This window comes from Typopeltis vanoorti, chromosome 2, assembly GCF_054136105.1.
Source record: "Typopeltis vanoorti isolate ZY-2024b chromosome 2, IOZ_Tvanoo_1.0, whole genome shotgun sequence".
Lineage (NCBI taxonomy): Eukaryota > Metazoa > Arthropoda > Arachnida > Uropygi > Thelyphonidae > Typopeltis > Typopeltis vanoorti.
The window spans coordinates 155,376,553-155,400,029 of record NC_143550.1 but is presented as its reverse complement, the minus strand read 5'-3'; the positions used below and the strand labels follow the sequence as shown (position 1 = coordinate 155,400,029).

Here is a 23,477-nt window from a genome sequence, read left to right as displayed (position 1 = left end):
GAATTTTTACACGTTCAGTTGAATTTTATTGCTGCCTTGTGAAATCAAACTCGCACACATCTAATTAATAACAATAGTTTTTAGTTAGATACTGTGTTTTCCCATGCAACACGTTTTTTTTTTCAGTCTATACAGCATAGTTTCTGCATGAGGGGACACGTGATTCATTAATTAGTGTGTTTTATCCCAGTTGTCTCTAATTGCACTATTTGTTGAGAAATATATTACACAGACTCCTCATACCTTATTCACTGGCATTATAAAAGTACTCGTTTTTATTGCCTCTGCAGTATAGTGGCTGTTAGGGAGGGCTTGTTGTTTACCACTGAAAGCGAGTTACTATCTCCCCACATGAACTTCTTTAAGCTTTTTTACATGTATGAAGTATATGCGAAACTTTTATTGGTAACAGAAAACTAGCTCAGATGAGAATGATAATATAAAATGAGTTTTGATATGTATATAAAGTCAATATCAACAGTCCCTGATTACGAACACGTGATGAAAGGGACAGGAAGATTTGGAGCTTCTCTGGAGAGCATTCGGTAAATACAATTAACCACTGCTTTGAAATGAAACATATGAATCAGCAATATTTAGTCATATTCATTAAGCGCCGAAATACGCAGGAAGCAAAGTTTGTGAACCAACACCAATGTGTGAATTTTTCCATTAAAATATAAAAAATAACAAAAAAGAAATAATAAAAGTTAAATACGTTTCTTTTAAAATAAAAAAATCTACTTAGTCTTAAAACATTTTAAATTTGTTTTCATTATTTCACGGCTCCCTCAACAAAACCTACGGCCCTCAAGGGGGCTGCGGCCCACAGTTTGGGAAGCGCTGTTCTAGAGGGCTTATATGCAGTTTTTCAGTGATTTTCACAAATAAATATTAGCTATGTTTTTGAAGTAGATGAAATGGTAGATGCTTGATTAAAAATTTATTTAAAAAAACAGCATACTCATTACATTGTGAATAATTGAATTCCTCAATAGGGCATGTAGTTTTCTTTTGTGACTCTATATGAAAGAAATAAGTTATTATGAATGACACAATTTGTTTATGTCAAGCTAATAAATGATTTTTTTTTTAAATTTTTGTTTACAGATACAAGGGATCACTATCCATATGCTTGTCCTTCATGTTTCAAGCGTTTCAAAAGAGTGACTTATTTAAAACAACATGCAGCTGTGCATTTGAATCCTCAGCATCCTTGTCCACATTGCTCAAAAGCTTTCAAAACAAGAAGCAATCTTTTGCAACATTCAAAGACTCATAAGCCAGATTCGTTTCATTGCAACATGTGTGGTGAGACATTCCGATGGAAGTATTCACTTATACTTCATATAAAGAGATACCATCCACGAGTTGAAGGACTTCATAAGTAGGACTTCATGTTTTATATATTATGTAATTAAACTTGAGGAATATGAAGTTTAGAACCTCAGATTCACACATGGTTTGATAGGGAGAGGAGCGTAGTTCAAAAAAGCTCATATACGTGCAAATGGAACAAAATATTGTGTAGCAGCCGGGTATGATAAAGTATTTGTAGTGCAGCACTGTACTGAATTAAATGTGAAATTTCATGTTGAATAATATTCAGAATTGGAAGTGAAATATAATTATTTCTCCTTACATTAATTACCTTGACAACGTAGACATTGATGGATTGTTATCTTTCCTGATTTGAATCAAAATATTATTTTTTGTTGTATGTGCTTGTGTTGTTAATAATATATCTTCCTATTGTTTCTTTATCAACCAGAAAAATATATTTTTCATTATGGCATTTTTAACTAGACTAAGTAGCTTAAAAGACTCAGAAGGCATTGAGTTATTTGACAAAGAAGATCCTGATAGGATTTTTATAGATTTGCATGAGATTGGTCATGGTAGTTTTGGAGCTGTGTATTATGCTAGAAATGCAGTTACCAAAGAAGTAGTAGCAATTAAAAAGATGTCCTTTACAGGAAAACAGTCAGCAGAAAAATGGCAAGATATTGTTAAGGAAGTAAAATTTTTACGCCAAATGAAGCATAAAAATACAATTGACTATAAGGGCTGCTACCTTAAAGAACAAACTGTATGGCTCATTATGGAATATTGTTTAGGATCTGCATCAGATATTGTTGAAGTACATAAGAAACCATTAAAGGAGGATGAAATAGCTTCCATTTGTCAAGGTGTTCTTCAAGGATTAGATTATCTTCATTCTTTAGGGAAAATTCACCGAGACATAAAAGCAGGCAATATACTCCTTACAGAAAATGGTACTGTTAAGCTTGCAGACTTTGGTTCTGCCTCTATGGCTGTTCCAGCAAATTCTTTTGTAGGAACTCCTTATTGGATGGCTCCAGAAGTAATTTTAGCTATGGATGAAGGTCAGTATGATGGAAAGGTTGATATTTGGTCGCTGGGCATTACTTGTATTGAGTTAGCTGAAAGGAAGCCACCATATTTTAATATGAATGCTATGAGTGCTTTGTATCATATTGCTCAAAATGATTCTCCTTCTTTAGGACCAGGTGATTGGTCAGATGTGTTTTATAATTTTGTAGATTCTTGTTTGCAGAAGAATCCATCAGACAGACCTACAGCTGCAAAGCTTTTGCAGCATCTTTTCATAACAAGATCAAGACCACCTCGAGCCATTTTTGATTTGATTCAACATACTAAAGCAGCAGTAAGAGAACTAGATAACTTAAATTACCGTAAGATGAAAAAGATATTAATGGTTGATTCTCAGGAGTGTGAAACTAGTACTGGAGATTATGACGATGACGACGACGATGATGATGACGATGACGATTCAGCTGATGAACAGATTGGTAGTGATAGCAGCAAGAGCAATAGTATCACTAGCACTCACAGTCAACAAAGTGGTGGAGGAATTAGTGCTGGTAGCCAGAGTAGCAGCATTTGTAGCCTTCCTCCAGCATCAGAAAATGATTCTACTTACAAATATCCTGCTTCCTTCAGAGATAGATATGGTGGAATTAGTATCTCAGATTCATCATCTGCATATTTTAACAGCAGTGAAATTGGAGCTGGTAACTTTGATACATTACGAACTACTGCAATAATGGCACGAGAAATCAAAGAGTATGAGCAAGAAAGCCAAATGCATGAACAAATGTCTGGATATAAACAAATGAGAAAACAACATCAAAAAGCTCTTATTCAATTAGAAGGAAAATGCCGTCAAGAAATGGAAGAACATAAGCAAAGACTTGAAAAGGAATATGAATTATTATTGCAACAGTTTATAAAAGAGCTAGAGAAGTTAAAAATAAAACATCAACAAGAATTAGAAAAAAAATTAAAACAGAATCTAGCAGCTGAAAAAAGACTTAGTAAAAGTATTACCCAGCAACATGAAGAGGAATTCAAAAGATTTCAGCAACAACAAAAATCAGAATATAAATACATGAAAGAAAAATTGAAGCAGGAACGGGGTGGAGATTCATCTCAGCATAAGGAATATATTCATCAAAAACAGGCAATGGCTTTACAGCAGCTGCAACGAAGACAAGCTGATGCACACTGTATTGAAATGAGAAAGTTTTGTAGGAGGAAGATGATTCAGTATCACAAATTAGAGCGAAATCTTTTGCGTGAGGAAATGACTCGAAGACTTACACATATTGAAGAAGCTCACAATATGCTTCTTCATCATCATGAAATGACACAAGAACTGGAATACTGTCAGCAGATGGCTGTTCATAAGTTGAGAGAGGAACATGTACAGAAACAGCATCTTACAGAAATGGCTAATCAGCAAGAATATAATGCCCGTAGAGAAAGAGAACTACGCAAAAAACATGCTTTGAAAGTAAAACAGCAACCAAAAAATTTAAAACAAAAAGAAGTACTGATTCGTAAACAGTTTCGAGAAACATGCAAGATACAAACTCAGCAGTATAAAGCATGGAAAATTCAGATACTTGCATCAACACCAAAGGAAGAACAGAAAGCTGTTATTAAGAAATTAAAAGAAGAGAAAATGCGTAAACTTACCATTTTAGGAGAGCAGTATGAACAGAGCATAGCAGACATGTTACAGAAACAGTCTATTCGATTGGATGAATCACAAGAGTTAGAATATCAACAGCTGAAGGATCAGTTACAAGAAGAATTAGAATTGCTTGTTGCATTCCATGCTAAAGTGAAAATGCAAGGAGAATTGCAGAGGAATAGAGAGAGACGAGAACTGGAGGAACGAGTATGTATGCGACGAGCACAACTAGAAAAAAAGATGGAAATTGAGAAACAGCAGTTTCATGAAGAGAAGGCTGATAAGCAAATGGTGTTGCAAGAACGTCAAACTCGACTAATTGATTCGTTTGATGAAGAAAGTGCACGCTTAGGTTTTGATGCTATGGCAATTGCAGAAGCATCACAAGAACCACTTCCTGCAGATGACAGAAGTATTGCTGAGAGTATGCTTAGTTTAACACACAGTAATAGTGTAAGTTCATTCACACATACAGCTCTGTGAATGGAAATTAATGGTATAAAAAAAATGCAGAGACATTTGTATGGTACAGTTTGTAAATATTTATATATTGACGTTGTACAGAATGGTACCATTTTTCAACAAATATTGGAAGTGATGTAAATGTTACATGTAGTAATCATTTACTTGCTACAAAGGCTAGTTTCCAATATCGAAGTTTTCAACGCTGCTAGTCAGTCATGAAGTTGGCAGGTCAGATCAAGTGAGTCTAATTGTTTATATATTTATTGAATATGAAGTTCTCCATTTTTTGCTGTTTTGTTAAAAAAAAAAAAAAAAACTAATTTATTAGCTTTTGTGATTTTTGTATTTTTTAAATCCAAGTCTAGATATTATCTCAAGCCCATTGGCTTTGAAAGGACATTTTCTAAATAATTCTACTCTCATGGAAATGTTTGATTGTTTTATTAAAAAAAAGTAAATCTCCATTTTTGAAAGTTTCCAGCAATACATTTACTGTAATTTATATATCATTTTCATACGTAATAAAGATATTATCTCTTACAATTTCATATCATGGGGGAAAAAATGTATTATCTTTTTCCCATCTCTCAACGAGCAGTCAAATGCACTATGATCGTGCATTTGCAATTGTAGAATTAGTCAGATGTGTTGACATGTGAAATAGATAAGCAAATACCAAGGCATGGTGTGTACATGTCTGCACTTTTAGTGCAAAATGAGCCAACAGTATAACCTACATAATTTGAGCATAATAACACGATTGTTGGTGTGCATTACCATTTTGGGTATTATGGAAACTAGCACCCTGGTAGCTGGCTATTGGCTGACAATAGCCAGCTACCAGAAAACAACCAGAGGGTTCTATGACTGAAAATGCTTTGATGTGAGAGACTACAATTTTGTGCTCCAACAGACAGGATGCATATGACATTGCAATTACAACAGTATTTTGCAAGAAGCGTATAGGAATACACAGTGTGTCATATTCTGTCAGAGGTGATGTATAGCAGAACAACTTCATTGTGCTCCACTCGTGTTAACTATAGAAAAGCAACTGTGGGTGCAGGTGGCAGAAAATCACTGAATAGACACTTGAGGAGTAAGATAATTTGCCTGATATGATGGAAAAAAGAATTCATTATACCAGGCAACTTTTCCTAGCATGGAATAAATGAAAGCTAGGGCCAGGGTATGATACTTCCCCCGAAAATTATATTCTTGGTTTAGTCCTTTATCTAAGTGGAAGCAATCAAATAAAACATAATTTTAGAATATAATATAATTTCTTATGAAGTATTATTATTATTACGTAACACCTCCAGGGAGTCCAAGGACTCATCGCATGCTTTCTAACCAAACAAACAACAAAAAAAACTTTCTACTATCAGTGGACTTGTTATGTCAGGTGGCACATTACAGACTGGTAGCTGACCGTTTCACCAACTACCAGCGTGCAGTATTGTCTTGGAAGTGTTTTCTTGACATATAATAAATTCTTTGATAGAGAGATATTTGAATTTCTGAATGCCTTTACCTGCTTGAACATTGTTGACTGCTGAATGTGCTCACAATGTAGAGATTGTTGATCTATACTTGTTATCCATCAGGATAATGGACTATGTCACAAAGCACAGATTGCTTAGTAGTTATTCCCAGGGCATAAGTAGAGTAATATACTTGATTTTTCTTCTCCATTACCATCAACTCAATTTAGCATCTCTCTCTCTCTCGAATGAGATAGGAATGAGTTTCATGACAGAGAGTTGTAGGATGCAATCAAATATTAATGGATAGAGTGCATTCCCTAATAGCATTGATAACAATGATATTTTATTGTTCTGAGAGGAAAAGTGCTATCAACCAAAAGAAGCAAAATCTAACTTGTATCTCTACTTGTAATTCTTTTTATTGACATTTATATGTATGTTCTCCACTCACCCATCTATTTAGTCAAACTGTGATGACTACATTCCCTCAATCTAACCTCACATGAGCAATTTCCATAGGCCAGTTATCTTGCTCACCTATATCTGGATCTTCACAACTGTCTATCTCCTCTCAACTAAATGATGACCATATCTGTACAGAGTAGTATAGATGTGATCTTAAGTTTAGATGAAAATGTTTAAAAAAATGCTTAAGTTTAAAAAAAAATTAGTATTTTCTTCAACATTCACATTAGTATCAAAGGCATCTTCACTTCAGTGACAACGGAACATAGTTAAAATACAAATAACAGAAGCATTTCAAAAAGCAGAGCCTCCATGGGTCAGTCGGTATAGATGAAGCCCTTTGGTTGGAAAGACCTGGGTTCGATTCCCATCCATGACCTGAGGAACCTTTATCTAGTCTCTTTTGACTAAAGGTGAGTTAGCCGGTTTCAGACTTAGTTGAATACACAGAGTACTTTAGATGAAAATTAAGCTTTTATGTAAGAGTAGATTTCTTATGGAACATTTATATAAAGAAAGCTGTGAGCTCTTTTCACACTGTCAAATCCGAACAGATCAAGCTTTTGGTTGTCCCATCTATGGGATATATTGTATTAATCTTCTGTTTATTTCTGCTTATTTTACACACACACACACACACACACACACACACACACACACACACACAGTTTTTAAATTAATTAATTAGGATTTAATTTTTAAGTTTTGTGACTTATGCTTTGATTGTGCTTTTTGAAATTTTTATTTTATTCGTATGGTATTTTTTTATCCCTCAGAACAGGCAAACTGGCTCGTGAACACACAGATCTACAGTCATAAAATACATACTAAATCCTCATCAGGAGAGCTTAACCAGTCGTAAGGGACGGTCGAGGAACAGGAGAAACCAGGCAATACATTTAGATATTTATTTAACATGAGAAGAGGAATCCAAGAGATTTCTTCCTCAGACATAAAGATTGGGAGCTTAAAATGTTAAATGCTTTATTGATAAAGGACTTATTGAAACCATTTTTTGGAAAGGCAGATTTGATGTGATTTAATTCTTTATTTAGAAGGTCCTCTGTAGAACTTAAAGTACGAATAAAATAAAAATTTCAAAAAGCACCATCAAAGCATAAGTCAGATAACTTATCAATTAAATTCCTAATTAATTAATTAATTTAAAAACTGTGTGTGTGTAAAATAAGCAGAAATAAACAGAAGATTAATACAATATTTTCCATAGATGGGACAACCAAAAGCCTTTGGATTTGACAGTGTAAAAGGGCTCACAGCTTTCTTTACATAAATGTTCCCTAAGGAATCTACTCTTATATAAAAGTTTAATTTTCATCTAAAGTACTCTGTGTATTCAGCTAAGTCTAATTGTACAGGTTTCGTGGTACTGGATATAAGATTTATGTCTTTCGTGGTGGACAGCAACAGATCTACCTGATTGCCCAAGTTATGACAAGCCACAGGAGCAATGGATCTGGTAGGCAACTTGAAAGTTAAGTGGAGGAAGATTGACTTTAGGTGAAGAAAGGAAGATTGAAATCTTCTCATAGCAGAAAAGGACAACACAATGTTCAGTACCTTCAAAATGTTGACAATACATTTAGATATTTATTTAACATAAGAAGAGGAATCCAAGAGATTTCTTCCTCAGACATAATGACTATGAGCTTAAAATGTTAAATGCTTTATTGATAAAGGACTCGTTGAAACCATTTTTTTTGGAAAGGCAAATTTGATGTGATTTAATTCTTCATTTAGAAGGTCCTGTGTAGAACTTAAAGTATAAACATGGTGACAAAGTCTTAATGGTTCTGGTTTTTTTGACTTGGATGATGGTGTGAGGCAGGATAATGATCAGTCTATATTTCTTTTCAGAAAAACTGAGAAATTAAACTATCATCAGGCTGGCAAACAATCAATAAATCAGAAAGGCTAGTTGGTTGATTTTTCCTACTCTTGAGTTAATTGAATGGATGGCTTGCAGTTGTTTTTGAGACAAAAAGTTTCATCAGATGGAAAACCATTTCAAGTCACAAATACATGTTCATTATATCAATACCATATTGTAGGTTTTGGAGAAATGTCATTAAGGAGATGATTTTCAAAACGTTCCATAAAGTAGTTGACAAATAAAAGAGAAAAATGACTTCCTATTGCTGTACCTTATCTACTGATATAATTTATCTTGAACAGTGAAATAACCAGATTGGATAACTTGTCCATTTACCTAGTCTATTCAAGTCCTCTTGGCAAGCTACAACATCTGAGCTATAATAAATTTAGTTTAATCTTTTATCCAAGTGTAAGCAAACAAAGTTTTCGACTGAAGTATCTTCAGGACTGAGGCAACTCGTGGTAAAGGTGGACTAAGCTCTCATCACTGGTCTTAGTATCTTCCATAATGCAAAGCACATCTCCTTGTGGACATGTATAATGCTATGCATTAAGGGAAGGGTCACTACTCAGACCGGTTTCGACCTTTATTGAGGTCTCACAGTGGGTGCCAGACCCAGAGGTGGTGATACTAAGGTGGAAGCAATGGAGAATTCATATATACCTATACAAGTTGCCAAAAGGTGTCTCACCTTATTACTAAATTACTCTGGATTAGAGAAAGATGTTGGAAGTTTTTTTTAGACTTTGTTAGACTATAATAAATTTAGTTCAATCCTTTATCCAAGTGTAAGTAAACAAAGTTTGCACCTGAAGTATCTTCAGGACTGAGGCAACTCATGGTAAAGGTGGACTAAGTTCTAAGCTTTATTATATTGTATTATTATATCTAACCAAGTGGGGAAAACACTTCCAACATCTTTCTCTAATCCAGAGTAATTTAGTAATAAGCTGAGACACCTTTTGGCAACTCATATAGGTAAATATGACTTCTCCATCACTTCCACCTTAGTATCACCATCTCTGGGTCTGGCTCCCACTGACGAGACCTCAATAAAGGTCGAAACCGATCTGGGTAGTGGCCCTTAATGCATAGCATTATACATTCTGCAAGGAGATGTGCTTTGCATTATGGGAGATACTAAGACAAGTGATGAGAGCTTAGTCCGACTTTACCAGGAGTTGCCTCAGTCCTGAAGATACTTCAGGTGTGCTTACACTTGGATAAAGGATTAAACTAAATTTATTATAGTCTAACCAAGTGGGAAAAAACTTCCAACATCTGATCTATTAATCATAGTTCTTCTCAACTTTGCATTTATAAACAACTGCATATCATCCATTCAGACCTTTTTTCCAATATCATTAACATATAATTACCAGGAGTTTGAATTGGATCACTTGTCCTATTGGATCCTATTGATCAATTGGATAACAGACCTTTGGGTATACCATAGTGAATTTCCTCTTCTGGACTATCATTCCCCTAAACATAGCTTGCTGATATTTATCACACAGCCATTCTTCAATCCAGCATACTCTTCTACTATCCAACCCCACCATTCTAATTTAATTACTAGCTAAATGTAGCAATTTGTTAAAGGCCTTTGCGAAATCTTTGCTGTGTATACATCTCCCTTTCTGATGCATTGTTGTAATAGGTAAGTAGATTGCTAAAAACAATTTTCCTTTAGGCAGGTCAGTGTTCTTCCCAGAAATTTTTACCAGCAGGGTGGGATGAAACATTAGCCGGGCATACAAAAATTTTGAATGAGTTAAGAAAGACCCTTTTTCATAACAAATTAAAATAGTAATTTTATTAGAAATTACTTCAAACAAGGATAATATTTTATATAATAATTATAACAAACAAGACTAGGATTTTTTTTTATTTTCTCATTAAGTAATGAAAAAGCTTGTAATGCTCATATACATTAATTCTTCTCTTCTTAGAAGCCCAGTTGTCAGCAGCTTTTTTGTAATTAAAATCTGTTGGATCTGGTCCCTCCAGTGAAATCAGCATCAGATTATTTAATATAATAAATTTAGTTTAATCCTTTATCCAAGTGTGAGCAAACAAAGTTTGCGCCTGAAAGTATCTTCAGGACTAGGGTAAGGTGGTACAACACCTAGTCCTGAAGATACTTTCAGGCGCAAACTTTGTTTGCTCACACTTGGATAAAGGATTAAACTAAATTTATTATACTCTAACCAAGTGAAAAATAAACTTTCAACATCAGATTATTTAGTGTTCTGACTGATGCAATTCCTCATACAGGCTTTTATCCTTTTTTTTAATGCAGAGAAACCCCTTTCACATTCAGCTGTGCTTACAGGTATGACCAGTCCAACAGCAGCTAGTTTTGCTAAAGTTTTAAAAGATTCTGAGCTCAGATGTTGTTGCTTATTTCACTTGTCTTGGATCTAGATTTTTGTATGTTTGTCCATTAATCATTTTTGATGCAACTGCCCATTCTAGTTTAGTACTTTCATAGTTTAAGCTGCAGGACTTCCATTTCTAGAATAATAATCAAAAAGAATCTCAGAAGCTTCACGTTGATCATGACTTTCTGCATTGAAAAGCAGGAAATGATTGGCATATCTGGAAATCATGCTTCTAGGTGTTTAATAACTGTGCCTATGTATTTATCATATATTGTAGTCTTAAACGTAATAACATTAGAATCTGAATAATCAATGTGAACGTCTGACCATTCACCTGAAAGATGCTGATGAAGATTTTGAAAATTACTGCCATGAGTGTCTTTCAATTCCATGATGGATAGTTTTCTTGCTTCAAAGACTGGCTCTATTTCAGTTAAGCCAACATCTTGCCTTTGCCATGATTTAGACAACTTAGATAAATGCGGTAACATATCTGAGAGCATCATTAGTGACGCTACGAAATTATATGTTCTGATATATTTACTTAAATCTTTAGCTGTGATATCATTTCGTTCGGTGGCCTTTCTTTCCAATGCAGCTGTAACTCACCATGCATTCTCTTAAAGACTGTATTGCAGAATCATGACACAGCCATCTAGTGTCAATAGCCATTTTAAGTTTAATCTGAGGACTGTTCAGTATATTTTGGATTTGGGTTAAACCAACCATCCTGACTGAGGAATTTTGGAAGAAGAAAAACAATTGCTTTAAGATAACATTAAACATGATAAATAAGGCACTTCAGCAGCTGCTTGGGCACTAGCAAGAGCCAGTCGGTGGTTTACATCTGTTTTATCTTTGAGCGGTTTTGCTACTCCCTTTTGCTTTCCAATCATGATAGCTGCTCCATCAGATCCTAGACCCACCAGATTACAAGTTTTTAAGCCTAGACTGTCAAGGGTTTCAATTACTTTGTTAGTTATAGTCTCAGCTTTGCCATCAATGATTTTGCAAGTTGATGCAAAACTAACCCTGACCTCTTTTCTAAGTTGACAAACCTATTTAATGTATACAATCAGCTGTTTTAAAACTGAGATGTCTGTAGTTTCATCACATAAAACAGTGAAATAATCTGCAGAATGTATATTTTTCAGTATTTCAGATCTAATTTCTGATGCTGAAATATCAATCAACTCTTGCATTATTCTTTCTGAGGTATAATGTGCATTTTTATCAACGTTAAGATGGAGGGGCAGAATCAAGGCAAAAACAGATGACCAGTTGTGTGTTGCAAAGTTTAGTGCTCGGACTACTACTGTTAAATTTGTACTTAAATGATATAGGAAATATTCAGTTGCTTGTTGATGATGCTAAATTAGAATGAGTAATAGTTAATCAAGGTGATGTGAAGAGCTTGCAGGACGATTTAAATAGTCTGTCAGTATGGGCAAAAGATAATGTGTATCGGTTTAATATTGAAAAATGTAAAGTTATGCATTTTGGAATAAATAGATTACAAGCTGTGTATCACATTGATGGAACTGTACTCCAGGAAATAGATGAAGCTAGAGATGTGAGGGTGGTGGTAGACAGAGACATTGCTTAGGTTGCTAAGGTAGCCCATATGATTACTTGGCTATTGAAGAACACACCAACAATGTAGAGATAAGGAAGTTGTTATTCCTCTTGATACATCCACATATGGATTACTGTGCCCAGGTCTGGTGTCCTAGATTTCTTGCAAATGAAGAAGCAGTGGAAAAGATTCATAGGCGAGTGACTTGTGTCTTGTAGAATGTTCTCTGTAAGGATAGATTTGAGGGTGTGTGTGGATTGCAGAAGTTGGTTGTTAGGAGAAAGAGATAGAATCCTATAAGCAACTTAAATTATAGAATCATTTAAGTTGCTTATAGGGTTTTATGGGATTGATGCAGTGGCATTGTTTCCGAGGCTAGAGGGGCCAGAACAAGAGGTCATTCCCTGAAGTTAAATTAAGGTGTGGTTAGTAGGTTCAAGGAGAGGTATGATAGAGTATGTGGATAGTTTGGGTTTCTTGCAATGAGTCTTTGGACTCTATGGAGGTGCCCATATAATAATAATAAACCTATGCAGTCCATGAAAGAGAATTTTGCTGTTCTCAATCCAATTATGAATCTTGGTCCACAATAATCTCTGTAACACTGACCACAACTTTGGCTACAATATTATCCATGAGCAACAAAGAAGCACCAGCCCCTTATCATCATATGTATGAGCCTGGCCAGATTCAACCTATGCTCAGTGTAAAGGAAATGAGAAAAACAATTTCTGGCAATAACTAGCTTGGAAACCTGGACCTAAACACTGCATAGGGATCATGTTGGGCCCATGCGGTCAGCAGTAAACTTCACAGAACCTTCAATATCCATTTCACAAATATATGCAGTCTCATTTCTAACCACAATGATGTTCAATTCTACCTCCAGACAGCTAAACCTCAAATATTTTTCCTGACAGAAACACAAATTTCAAACCTTCTCTAACACTACCTTTCTCTGGTTTCCTAAATACACACTCTTTGATTACTTTCACCTCAGAGATGGCATATGTTTGTTTTGATATGCCATACCAAAGTGGATCCAACCTGGGATCTTCCAATTTCAATCTCCTTTAGCTAAAAATGATCTAATTCTATCAAATTCATATGCTGTCTCTACTGCTCTCCTAATGCCAACAACCACTCTGAACTCTTCCATTACCTTTCTCTCAGTGTTGATTTTCTTCATACCAACTGTCCTAACAGCAAAGTCATCTAACTTGATGACTTCAGTGTTCACAATACCAGCTGTCTGCTTGCTTCCAACTGCACAGTCAACCAAGTAGAGAGAGAGACCAAGACATTTGCAATCACAAATCATCTCACACGAATAGCTCGCATGCCTATTAGAATACAGGAATACCTCGCTTAATGCGATTAATTAATGCTCATTAATTGAAATCGCATTAAGCGAATACAATAAACAATAGGAATAATTATAATTCGTCCATCAGTTAGTGTAAATTTGCAAAAACAATTACAGTATAAGCTATATTAGAGGATAAAAGCATCAAAGTTAATAAAAATCAATTGCTAAAATTTTTATTTCATGTTTAAATATTTGATTGAACTACTTTTTTACAAAAAAAATTGAATAAAGATGTTTGAATAGTAAGACTTTTTCATCTTGTCATGCAATTTGTGATAGCTGGCAATTGCTTTATCGAGATTTCTGCGGACTTCGAAGCTTCGTTCCATATCAGGATCAGCATCAAACAGAATTTCCTTAGCATGCTCACTGTGATTGAAAATTAGCTCAAGTAATTTTGCAGTTAGCTTCTTAGTCGTGACATTCTCTTGTTTGCACTCCTTAGATCTTCTTCATATGCACACTGTTCTTCAAGTTGAAGGAGATCATTCTTGCTTAACTGTTCTGAATGGGAATCGAGCAAGTTTCTCATATCTTCATTATCCAGTTCATTAAATGCAAGTTCTTTTCTAATTGTGCAGATTTCTTCAATAATGTTAGATCTTGAATTTTGAGCACCATAAACTAAAACAGGCTTTAGTTTAAAGTCACCTTCTGCATTGCCTCCTAATAAAAATCTAAGACGATCTTTAGATACTTTGTATCCTGGTTGAGATGCTTCAGTTTTAGCTAGGAAAGATTTTGTTGGTATGCGCTTCCAAAAGAGACCAGTTTCGTCGACGTTGAATATTTGACAATCGTCATAATCACCCTCCTGAATTATCCATTGCAATTCTTCAGAAAACTTGGCTGCAGAATATTTATACAGCAGAAGCAGTTTCTCCAGTTAGTTATTCTTACATCATTCAGTCCAGTACGATTTTTAAAAAGGTCAAGCCATCCTAAACTCGCAGTAAATCTTTCACATTCCTTTTCAAATATGAGCTCTTTCAGTGATATAAAAATATTGAGCGCTTTTGCCTGAATATTCATTGTACTAAGAGGTATTCTTTTTTGGTTACAATCTCCATCCAGACTCGATGATCGAGATGGAACATCTTCTATCACTCCATCCAGAGTGATAGAAGACGTTCCATCTCGATCATTAAATGGCTTCTATTTTGGGTGATCTGCATGCTTAAAGAAGCAGTAGCAACATTTCCTTGTTCTTTGTATTCTTTTCTCTTATTTAATATAGTCCGAAATATAGACTAGCTGTATCCCAGGTCTAAAACAATCATTGTATTATTAGTGCTACTGACTTCCCGATTTTCCTGTAACGTAATTATTTTCTTCTCTTTTTATTACTGCCACTTTCTTTATCAGTCTTTCTCTTTTCCTTATCAGAGGGTGAATATAATAAAGCTTTCATTGCTTCTCTTCCATCAAGATGGGTTGAGTACTTCATGAGTGCATCTTCTCTGGTCTTCACGTAATGACACTCTTGAAAGATCTTAGCAGCTTTCTTAATATTGGTGAACAGAATGAATCAACAGAGATTACCTTACATTGCCTACAGGGACAGAAAATCACCAATCGGACAAGGGGAAGACCATGGATGAGCTGGATCACCAATATTTAACCTGTGTTAAAGCAAAATGAAGTAAAAGTGATTGAGCAAGAGAACAGACTTTGCACGTGCATTTGCAATGATAGTTTTGAGTCAACTGCTGAGTGTTGCCAGTCACCGCTCGCTGCAGATTGGAAATAAAGTTTCACATAACCTAAAGAAATTGCGTTAACTGATTAATCACTTGCTTAAAGCGGGAAATGGTATCATTTCACTCAATCGAATTTGTGTTAAGTGAAGTTTTCCTGTACCAGACAACTCCCACCACTCCTTAAACACCTTGGATCTCTTTCTTACTAGTAACCCATCTAAGTACACTGTGAATGTAGTCTGTCCTCTAGACAACTGAGACCACAATCTAATGCATCTCTTCCCCCATGAAGCAACATATACCAAATGACTCGCGTCCGCGCACATTGTATGGTGTTACAAGAAAGCTAAGTATGGTGATCACAACTTCTGTCCACCTTTTGGATGCAGATTACTGTTTTCAGCCATCTAGCCAAACCTATGGTGACAAACGAATTGCTAAAATAATTCTGATTGGCTTGGAAAATTTATTCCCCACTCCACCTTCAATTCAGTATCTAATATTGCTCAAATTAGATACCAAAAAGTCTTCTGGTCTTACTGGCCAGATTATTCTAAAAGTCTGTGCTCCAGAGTTGATTCCCACTGTATGCTGCCTATTTATACCTTCTTATTCTACTGGTATCTATCCTGCAGCCTGGAAATTAGTCCATATACAATCTGTTCTTATGACAAATCTTTACTTTCAAACTACTGTCCAATTTCTATCACCTCAGTTCTTTTTAAAGTAATGGAAAGAACCATCTCATCTAATAAATGACAGGCAGTATGGATTCAATCACTGCCGAACAACAGGGGATCTGCTATCTTTTGTCACCCATCTCTGGATAGACATCATGGAGAAGTTTTGTAAATCTCAAGTGGTTGTTGATGATATCTCCCAGGCTTTTGACCGAGTCTGGCACAAAGGTCTATTAAGTAAACTCCCATCATTTGGTCTGTCCTTTGACTTCTGCTATTGGATAACCAACTTTCTGACTTCTGATGCTGACTTCAGTTGATTGTGGATGGTCTTATCTTCTAACTATACAACTAATGCTGGAGTCTCAGAAGACTGTTCTTTTGCCAACTCTCTTCTTTCTATATATAAATGATCTACTCCAGCTGACTTCCAATTCAGAATACAGTTTTGCAGATAACAGCACGTTGCACTCCTTTTGTTCGACAAACCTTGCAAAGCACAAATCACCACAACCTGCAGAGCTCTAATCTCTACTACCTTAAATTCTGATCTTCGAAACATTTGTCAGTGGGGTTTGAATAACCTTGTTAACTTCAATGTTAGCAGAACACAACTGTGCATTATTTCCACAAAAAGGAACCCTTTTCTCCCTGTCTTCTTATCCTTGATAATACCCAAATCTCTGTTAAAAATTTACCTTCTTTGGATAAGTCTAACCTCAAATCTCTCTTGGCACAAACATATCACAAATATTGCCACCTCTGCATCCAACAAATTAGGTTTTATTTTTTGCTCAAGGCAAAATTATAAGATATAAGACTTGTGTTAAAAAGGTAATGCTGAGCTGTTGCAAAATCCTTAAACATTTCCTCATTACACATGGTGATATATTATCAAGCTCTACTGCCTTATTAACATAAAACCCTCTTTCCACTCCTTTGGAACTTGGCTTGATATAAGACTTGTGTTAAAAAGGTAATGCAGAGCTTTTGCGAAATCCGTAAACATTTCTTCATTACACATGGTGATATATTATCAAGCTCTACCTGCTTATTAACATAAAATTTGCTCAATTCCTCATATGCTTGCTGTTCCTTCTTCCCTTCCTTTCTCTTTTGCACTTAAGTTCTGCATGACATCTCATTCATGAGGATGGAATAATTTTATGAATTGCTCATTTAATATCTCAAGTATTGAAAGAATTCCCTGAGAATTTTTTTCCTCATTAGCTAACTGTTGCACTTTTGCTAGCTTTATCGAGCAACTCATACTCACCAAACCTGCCACTCCCAGTCATCTTTCATTCTTTCTGCCTCAATTCTATGGAACAGTCTCCCTTATGAAGCATTTCCAGAGGACTACAAATTCAAACAGTTGAAGAAGAATATCAACAGATTACTCTACTCCTGATCCTACCCCCCCCCCCCCCCCACACACACACATACAGCTGTGTGAGCTAAAGGCTCTTCTTGTGGTTATATCAGTTTTGCTCTGGGTGTTTATCAGAACTTTCCTTCTCCCCCCCCCCCCCCCCCAAAAAAAAAACAAAAAAAACATGACACTAGTAGTCAGAGGTGAAGTAAGTAACATAATGTTCAGAACAAAAGAGAAATTTTCAATTTCTTAGATTCTGGGAGGCAGTATATTTGCAGTATTATTATTATGCAGGTATCTCCATGGAGACAGAAGACTCATTGTGAGAGATCCATTATTCACACACTAGCCAGCATTCACACAATACTTACTTATCATACCTCTGCTTAAACTTATTCACTGATGAAGCACCCTCAACCACCTCTGGCAATCCATTCACCACCTTACAAGCAAAAATCTAGTGCTAACAGCTTAACTAACCATACTCTTACACAACTCCCCCTGGTGACCCCTTCTTCTCCCATTTCTTGCCATGTACAGAAAAAAAAAGTCTTCAGTGACAGTCCTATAAAACCCCTTTAGTAACTTAAATGCTTCTATCATGTCTCCTCCTCTTGACTATTAGCTAATTTTTGATGGCTACAGACCATCAATCTGTTATCATAGAGGAGCATTCCACAGACCTCCCAGAATCTTTCTCACTTCCTTCTGGATCCTCTCCACAAATGCTTCATCCCCATAGAATCTAGAAATTCAGATCTGTGAGCAGTAGTCCAGATGTGGCTTTATTAAAGTCTAATATAGGGGAACAATAATCTCTCTATCAGTGTTTGTTAGTGTATTCTTCAGTAACCACATAATCTGATGTGCTGTTTTGGTTACCTAGCAATATGCCCTCTAAACATCAACTCACTGTGTCTGTAATCACACCCAAGTCCATGGCCTCATCAGTTTCCTGTAGTTCAGTTCCATTATTATAGTACACAGCTTCTGATCTCTTGATTCACTCTTCCCAAAGTGCATCACATTAAGTTTCCTGCAGGGTCTGTGCTTAACCTTCATTTATCATCGATACAAAATTAATAACGGAAAACTCACGTACAAAGATTATTTAATAGTATAATAATTGTACACGAGTTTTCCGTTATTAATTTTGTATCGATATGTCTACTCACGGTATACCTCTTTTAAAACCTCATTTATCATATCTCTTCCTAATTTTGGATCATCAGCAAACAACTGAATAGTTCTTGTCAAATCATTTCCAATATCATTGATATAAAAATCGAACAACAGAGGATCAAGTACATTGTGAAAAATTGTGGAGACAACTACCGTGTTAGAGCAAAACTTTAGTTTAATATAAACCAAAATGAACACTCGACATTTCGACCTTCATATCAAGATCATCTGGAGCACACATATATATACAAAGAAACAAGCTGCACTACGATCTACATGGTTTGCTACAGTTACTGACCAACCATTACAACAATTATTGGCCTAACCTCTGGTAAAGTAAAAAAAAAAAAAAACCTTTACCACGTCATAGCTAGAGTCCTATTATTATTATTAACTATTAGGTTACAAAATTAAATAGGGCTGGAGAGCAACATATTTATATATATAAATATAAAAACTATGTAAGTACACACATAAATTCCAACCAACTGGTATGGAATAGTTTCCAGTAAAAGCTGAAAATTGCTTAAAGTCCTAAAGTATGCTGGAAACTAAGTAGGCTGAATATGTGCCATCCAAATTCTTGGAATTTTTATGCCACCATTATTGTTGAGATTATGGTTAATCAGAATTTCACAGGTTTCTTTAAATTTTTGTTCATACCAGGTTTTTGTATGATGTAATGAGCAGGTACATTTCCAATCAATTTGGTGTAGGGTGTTGAGAGCATGATCTGAGAGGCCCGCTTCACCAAAATTGTTATATTTAATTAGATGTTGCTAGACTGCAAAAGCATTTGACAACTTCCACACAGCTATATTGCATAAATTGGAGCAAATGGGGATGGATATGAATCTACTGATTTGGATTAGAGGGTTGCTGATGGAAAAATATCAAAGAGTGGTTTGTGGAGGAGGTGAGTCCAGGAGAAAGCATGTGACTATTGGAGTACCACTAGTCTCAGTACTTGATCATCTTTTTTTCATGATTACACGGTGATCAGAATACATTATGAAAGATTGTGGAGACAACTACTGTGTTAGAGCAAAACTTTAGTTTAATATAAACCAAAATATACACTCGACATTTCGACCTTCATATCAAGGTCATCATCTGGAGCATACACATATATACAAAGAAACAAGATGCACTACAATCTACATGGTTTGCTAAAGTTACTGATCAACAGTTACAACAATTATTGGCCAGACCTCTGGTGAGAGAAAAAAAAAAAAAACCTTTACTTCATCAAAGCTAGAGTCCCATTATTATCTATTAGGTTACAAAATTAAATTGGGCTGGAGAGCAACATGTTTATATTTAACTATGTAAGTATACATATATTTTCCGACCAACCTGATATGGAATAGTTTCCAATAAAAGCTGAAAATTGCTTCAAGTCCTGAAGTATACTGGAAAAGTAGGCTGAAAATGTACCATTCAAATTCTTGGAATTTTTATGCCATTATTGTTGAGATTAGGGTGGTTAATCAGAATTTCACAGGTTTCTTTAAATTTTTGTTCATACCAGGTTTTTGTATGATGTAAAGAGCAGGTACTTTTCCAATCAATTTGGTGTAAGGTGTTGAGAGCGTGATCTGAGAGGCCTGCTTCACCAAAATTGTTATATTTAATGTGGCTTTTGTTCTTTTTTACGTATAGGGAATTGACAAAGTGCCAAGAGAGAAGCTATTCAATACGCTGCAGTTATATGGTGTCAATGGGTCATTATATCAAGCAATACTTAGTCTTTATTTGAGTTGTGAGTCAGCAGTTAGAATTGAAGGAAGTACAGGAAGATGGTTTAATGTTAAATCTGGTGTGAGACAAGGATGTACATTATCCCCTCTGTTATTCATTATCTATATGGATCACATTATGAAGGAATGTGGTATTAAACCTGATATCAAAATTGGAGATGTTAATGTCAGCTCTTTGCTTTATGCGGATGATGTTATACTTCTAAATAAATCCAATACAAGTCTGCAAGATTCTCTGACTAAATTGAATAGCTGTTGTAATAGATATGGTATGAAGGTCAGCAATAAAAAGACAAAAACAATGAAAATAGGCAGAATCATTGAAAATGTCAACTGTGTTGTGAATGGAGAACCTGTGGAACAAGTAAAACATTTCAGCTACTTAGGCACAATTTTTAGTGAAGATGGTAAACTAAATATAGAAATAGACAACAGAATCAGCAAAGCTGGTATCGTGGGAAGTCAATTGAATAAATTCATATGGAATAAGAAAGAAATTAGTCGGAACACTAAATTAGCTGTATACAAGACTGTGTTCAAACCAATTTTAACTTTTGGATCTGAGAGCTGGGTCAGAAGTAAAACACTTGACCAAAGACTAGAGACCGCAGATATGAGAGTCCTGAGAAAGATTAGAGGTGTGAACAGATGGCATCAATGGCAATATCATATTAAAAATGAGGATATTAGGAAAGAACTTGACATTGTCAGCATCCAGGAATGCGTTAGCAGAGCTAATCTCAGATGGTATGGTCACTTAAATAGAATGGGAGAGGAAAGATTAGCAAAACAAGTGTTCTCTGCCAGGTTTGCAGGAAAACGACCCAGAGGAAGACCAAGATATAGGTGGATTGATACGGTACAAAGTGCCTTAGACGATAGAAATATAAGATCTGATAATGTTGGAGTCTTGACAAGTAACAGACTGATTTGGAGGAAAATTGTAGATAGGAAGTTAGTAATGATGTAATTTTTTCATGTAGTACTGTCATATCCTGTACACGCCTTGAGGGTACATGGCAGGAATTTGATGATGATGATGATGATGAGGGAATTGTACATCCGGTTTCTCCAATATAAGGTAAATCACAAGTGCAGTAGATTCAATAAACTCCAGGATGTGCCAGTGGGAGGAGAGGATTCTTAAAGGAGTTGAATATGTTTTTTAATATTATAGGTGGTTTAAAAGTGGCATTAAGATTATAATGGTGTGGGATTCTATTGATTTTTTCTGATAACCCTTTTATGTATGGCAATATTTCCCAACATTTTTTGGATCATGCCCCACCTCAAAGATTTTGATGTCACCCCCTCGCCGGCAATGGTGAGTGTTTTGAGTATATCAGTGATGAGGTGATGAATGCAACATCATTTTCTAATTGCCCCCTGTGGGGCGTATGCCCCATGTTGAGAAACACTGATGTATGGGATGGCTATGGTTTTACTGTAATCTATATTCTTTTTTGATGAAGTTTTATGAAGAACTTTATTAATAGCATTGTTATAGCCATCATTTATAAATGTGTTGCTAATAATCTTTAATTCTTGTTTAAGAGCTTGTTCATTATATCTCTGTTTTTAAGTGTTTATGACTCCAAATTTTTGCGAAGGGTGGTGATATGAGTTAGCATGTATATATTGGCCAATATGTGACAGTTTGCAGTAAACCGTGAAGGATAGACTGCCTTAGGGAAGATTTGTGACCAGTGTATTCAGGAATGAGAGCGAGTTCTGATTTTCAATTTCAGTAGTAAATTGTATGCGCTCATGTTGTTTGTTCAGGTGGCTGAGGAATGTGTTTAAAGTTTGTCGACCGTGTGGCCAGATAACAAAAACATCGTCAGCATATCTAAACCACACTCTAGGTTTTAAAGTAAAGGAATCAAGAGCACTTTGCTCAAAACCTTCCATATAAAAGTTAGCAATTGGTGGGGATAGTGGTGAGCCCACGGCTGTATCTTCTTTTTGTAGGTAAAATTTATTTTGCCACACAAAGTAACCGGAACGTAGTACATGGACAAAGACTGCCGTAACGTTGGGTGGAAATTTGTTCTGTAGGAGAAGTATTGTCACTGATTGGGATATTTGTGAAAAGGGCAGAAAGTCAAAACTGACTAATAAATCATCTTTGCTGAGTGTTATGATTTTAATTTTGTTTATAAAGTGTTGTGTGTTCTTTATATAGGAGGGAAAATGACCTACCAATTCCTTGAGTGTTGACTCTAATTTCTTGGCTTGGTGATAATTAGGGCTGTCTATTCCTTCAACTGTTGGCCAAAGCGGAACATTTTGTTTCTGTACTTTAGGAACACCATATATTCTGGGAGAATGGGCGTAATGCAGTATAAGTTTTTTTAACAGTGTCTGATGGCCAAGAAGTGATGGACATGTAATTTTTCAGTTTTTTTTCTTTATTCTGTGTGTTAGATTATAGTTTACAAGCTGATAGTTGCTGTTATCGGAGACTAGTTGATTCATCTGATGGATGTAAGTTGATCTGTCAAGGACAACAGTAGCATTACCTTTATCCGATTATGTTATAATTATATTTTGATTAGCTTTTAATGACTTGATCGCTGCTAGTTCTGTTTTTGTAAGATTTCTATATTAGGTTTTCTTTTTATTCAGAACATTGCTGGTTTCTAAACGAATTTTATCAGCTATATCAATAGGAAGAGACTTAATGCCTCTTTCTATGTGGTATATAAAATCCAGTTTATTAACGGTTCTAGGTGCTATTAGTACCCACAGATACGAGACCCCTTTGACACTTCTGCGCATGTCAAAAGAAGGAGAATCCATTCCGATAATAGGGTAATCAATCTGTATTGTGTGATAAGTGTTTATTTTTACATGTCGGAAAATTAACTTCTCTTTTATGATCATTGTAGTTTTTAAAGTGGTAACTATTTTGCTTATATACCAGTTGGAAAATTTTACGTATAAAGCACGTGATTTTGCACGTGACCAATTCGTACATCGCCTTATTTCTTTCTCCCCTTCAAAATGAATCGACTCTTGGTAGTCTGCAAATGACAGCTCTTGCTTCTGTGGTCGGCCTATACTCCGAAGTTAAGGCCTTTATCAAGTAATGCAGGTTGACCGTTATTTAAAGTGTG

The 23,477-nt window shown here is 35.5% G+C and overlaps 1 protein-coding gene and 1 pseudogene across 2 annotated transcripts in view; both read left to right on the top strand.

The window, feature by feature from the left end:
• LOC150109552 (uncharacterized) overlaps positions 1-23,477 on the top strand; it is a 196,889-nt gene that overhangs the window by 56,540 nt on the left and 116,872 nt on the right. Inside the window, exons 2-3 of the mRNA XM_090402640.1 lie at positions 1,111-1,387; positions 7,815-7,915. Of these exons, the coding sequence (XP_090258766.1) occupies positions 1,111-1,387; positions 7,815-7,915 (378 nt within the window). The remainder of the gene's footprint in view (positions 1-1,110; positions 1,388-7,814; positions 7,916-23,477) is intronic.
• The window catches only part of LOC150109553 (serine/threonine-protein kinase Tao pseudogene), an 81,504-nt pseudogene continuing 59,395 nt past the window's right edge, over positions 1,369-23,477 (top strand). The window contains exon 1 of the transcript XR_016550416.1: positions 1,369-4,724. The product of XR_016550416.1 is annotated as a serine/threonine-protein kinase Tao pseudogene (transcript). The remainder of the gene's footprint in view (positions 4,725-23,477) is intronic.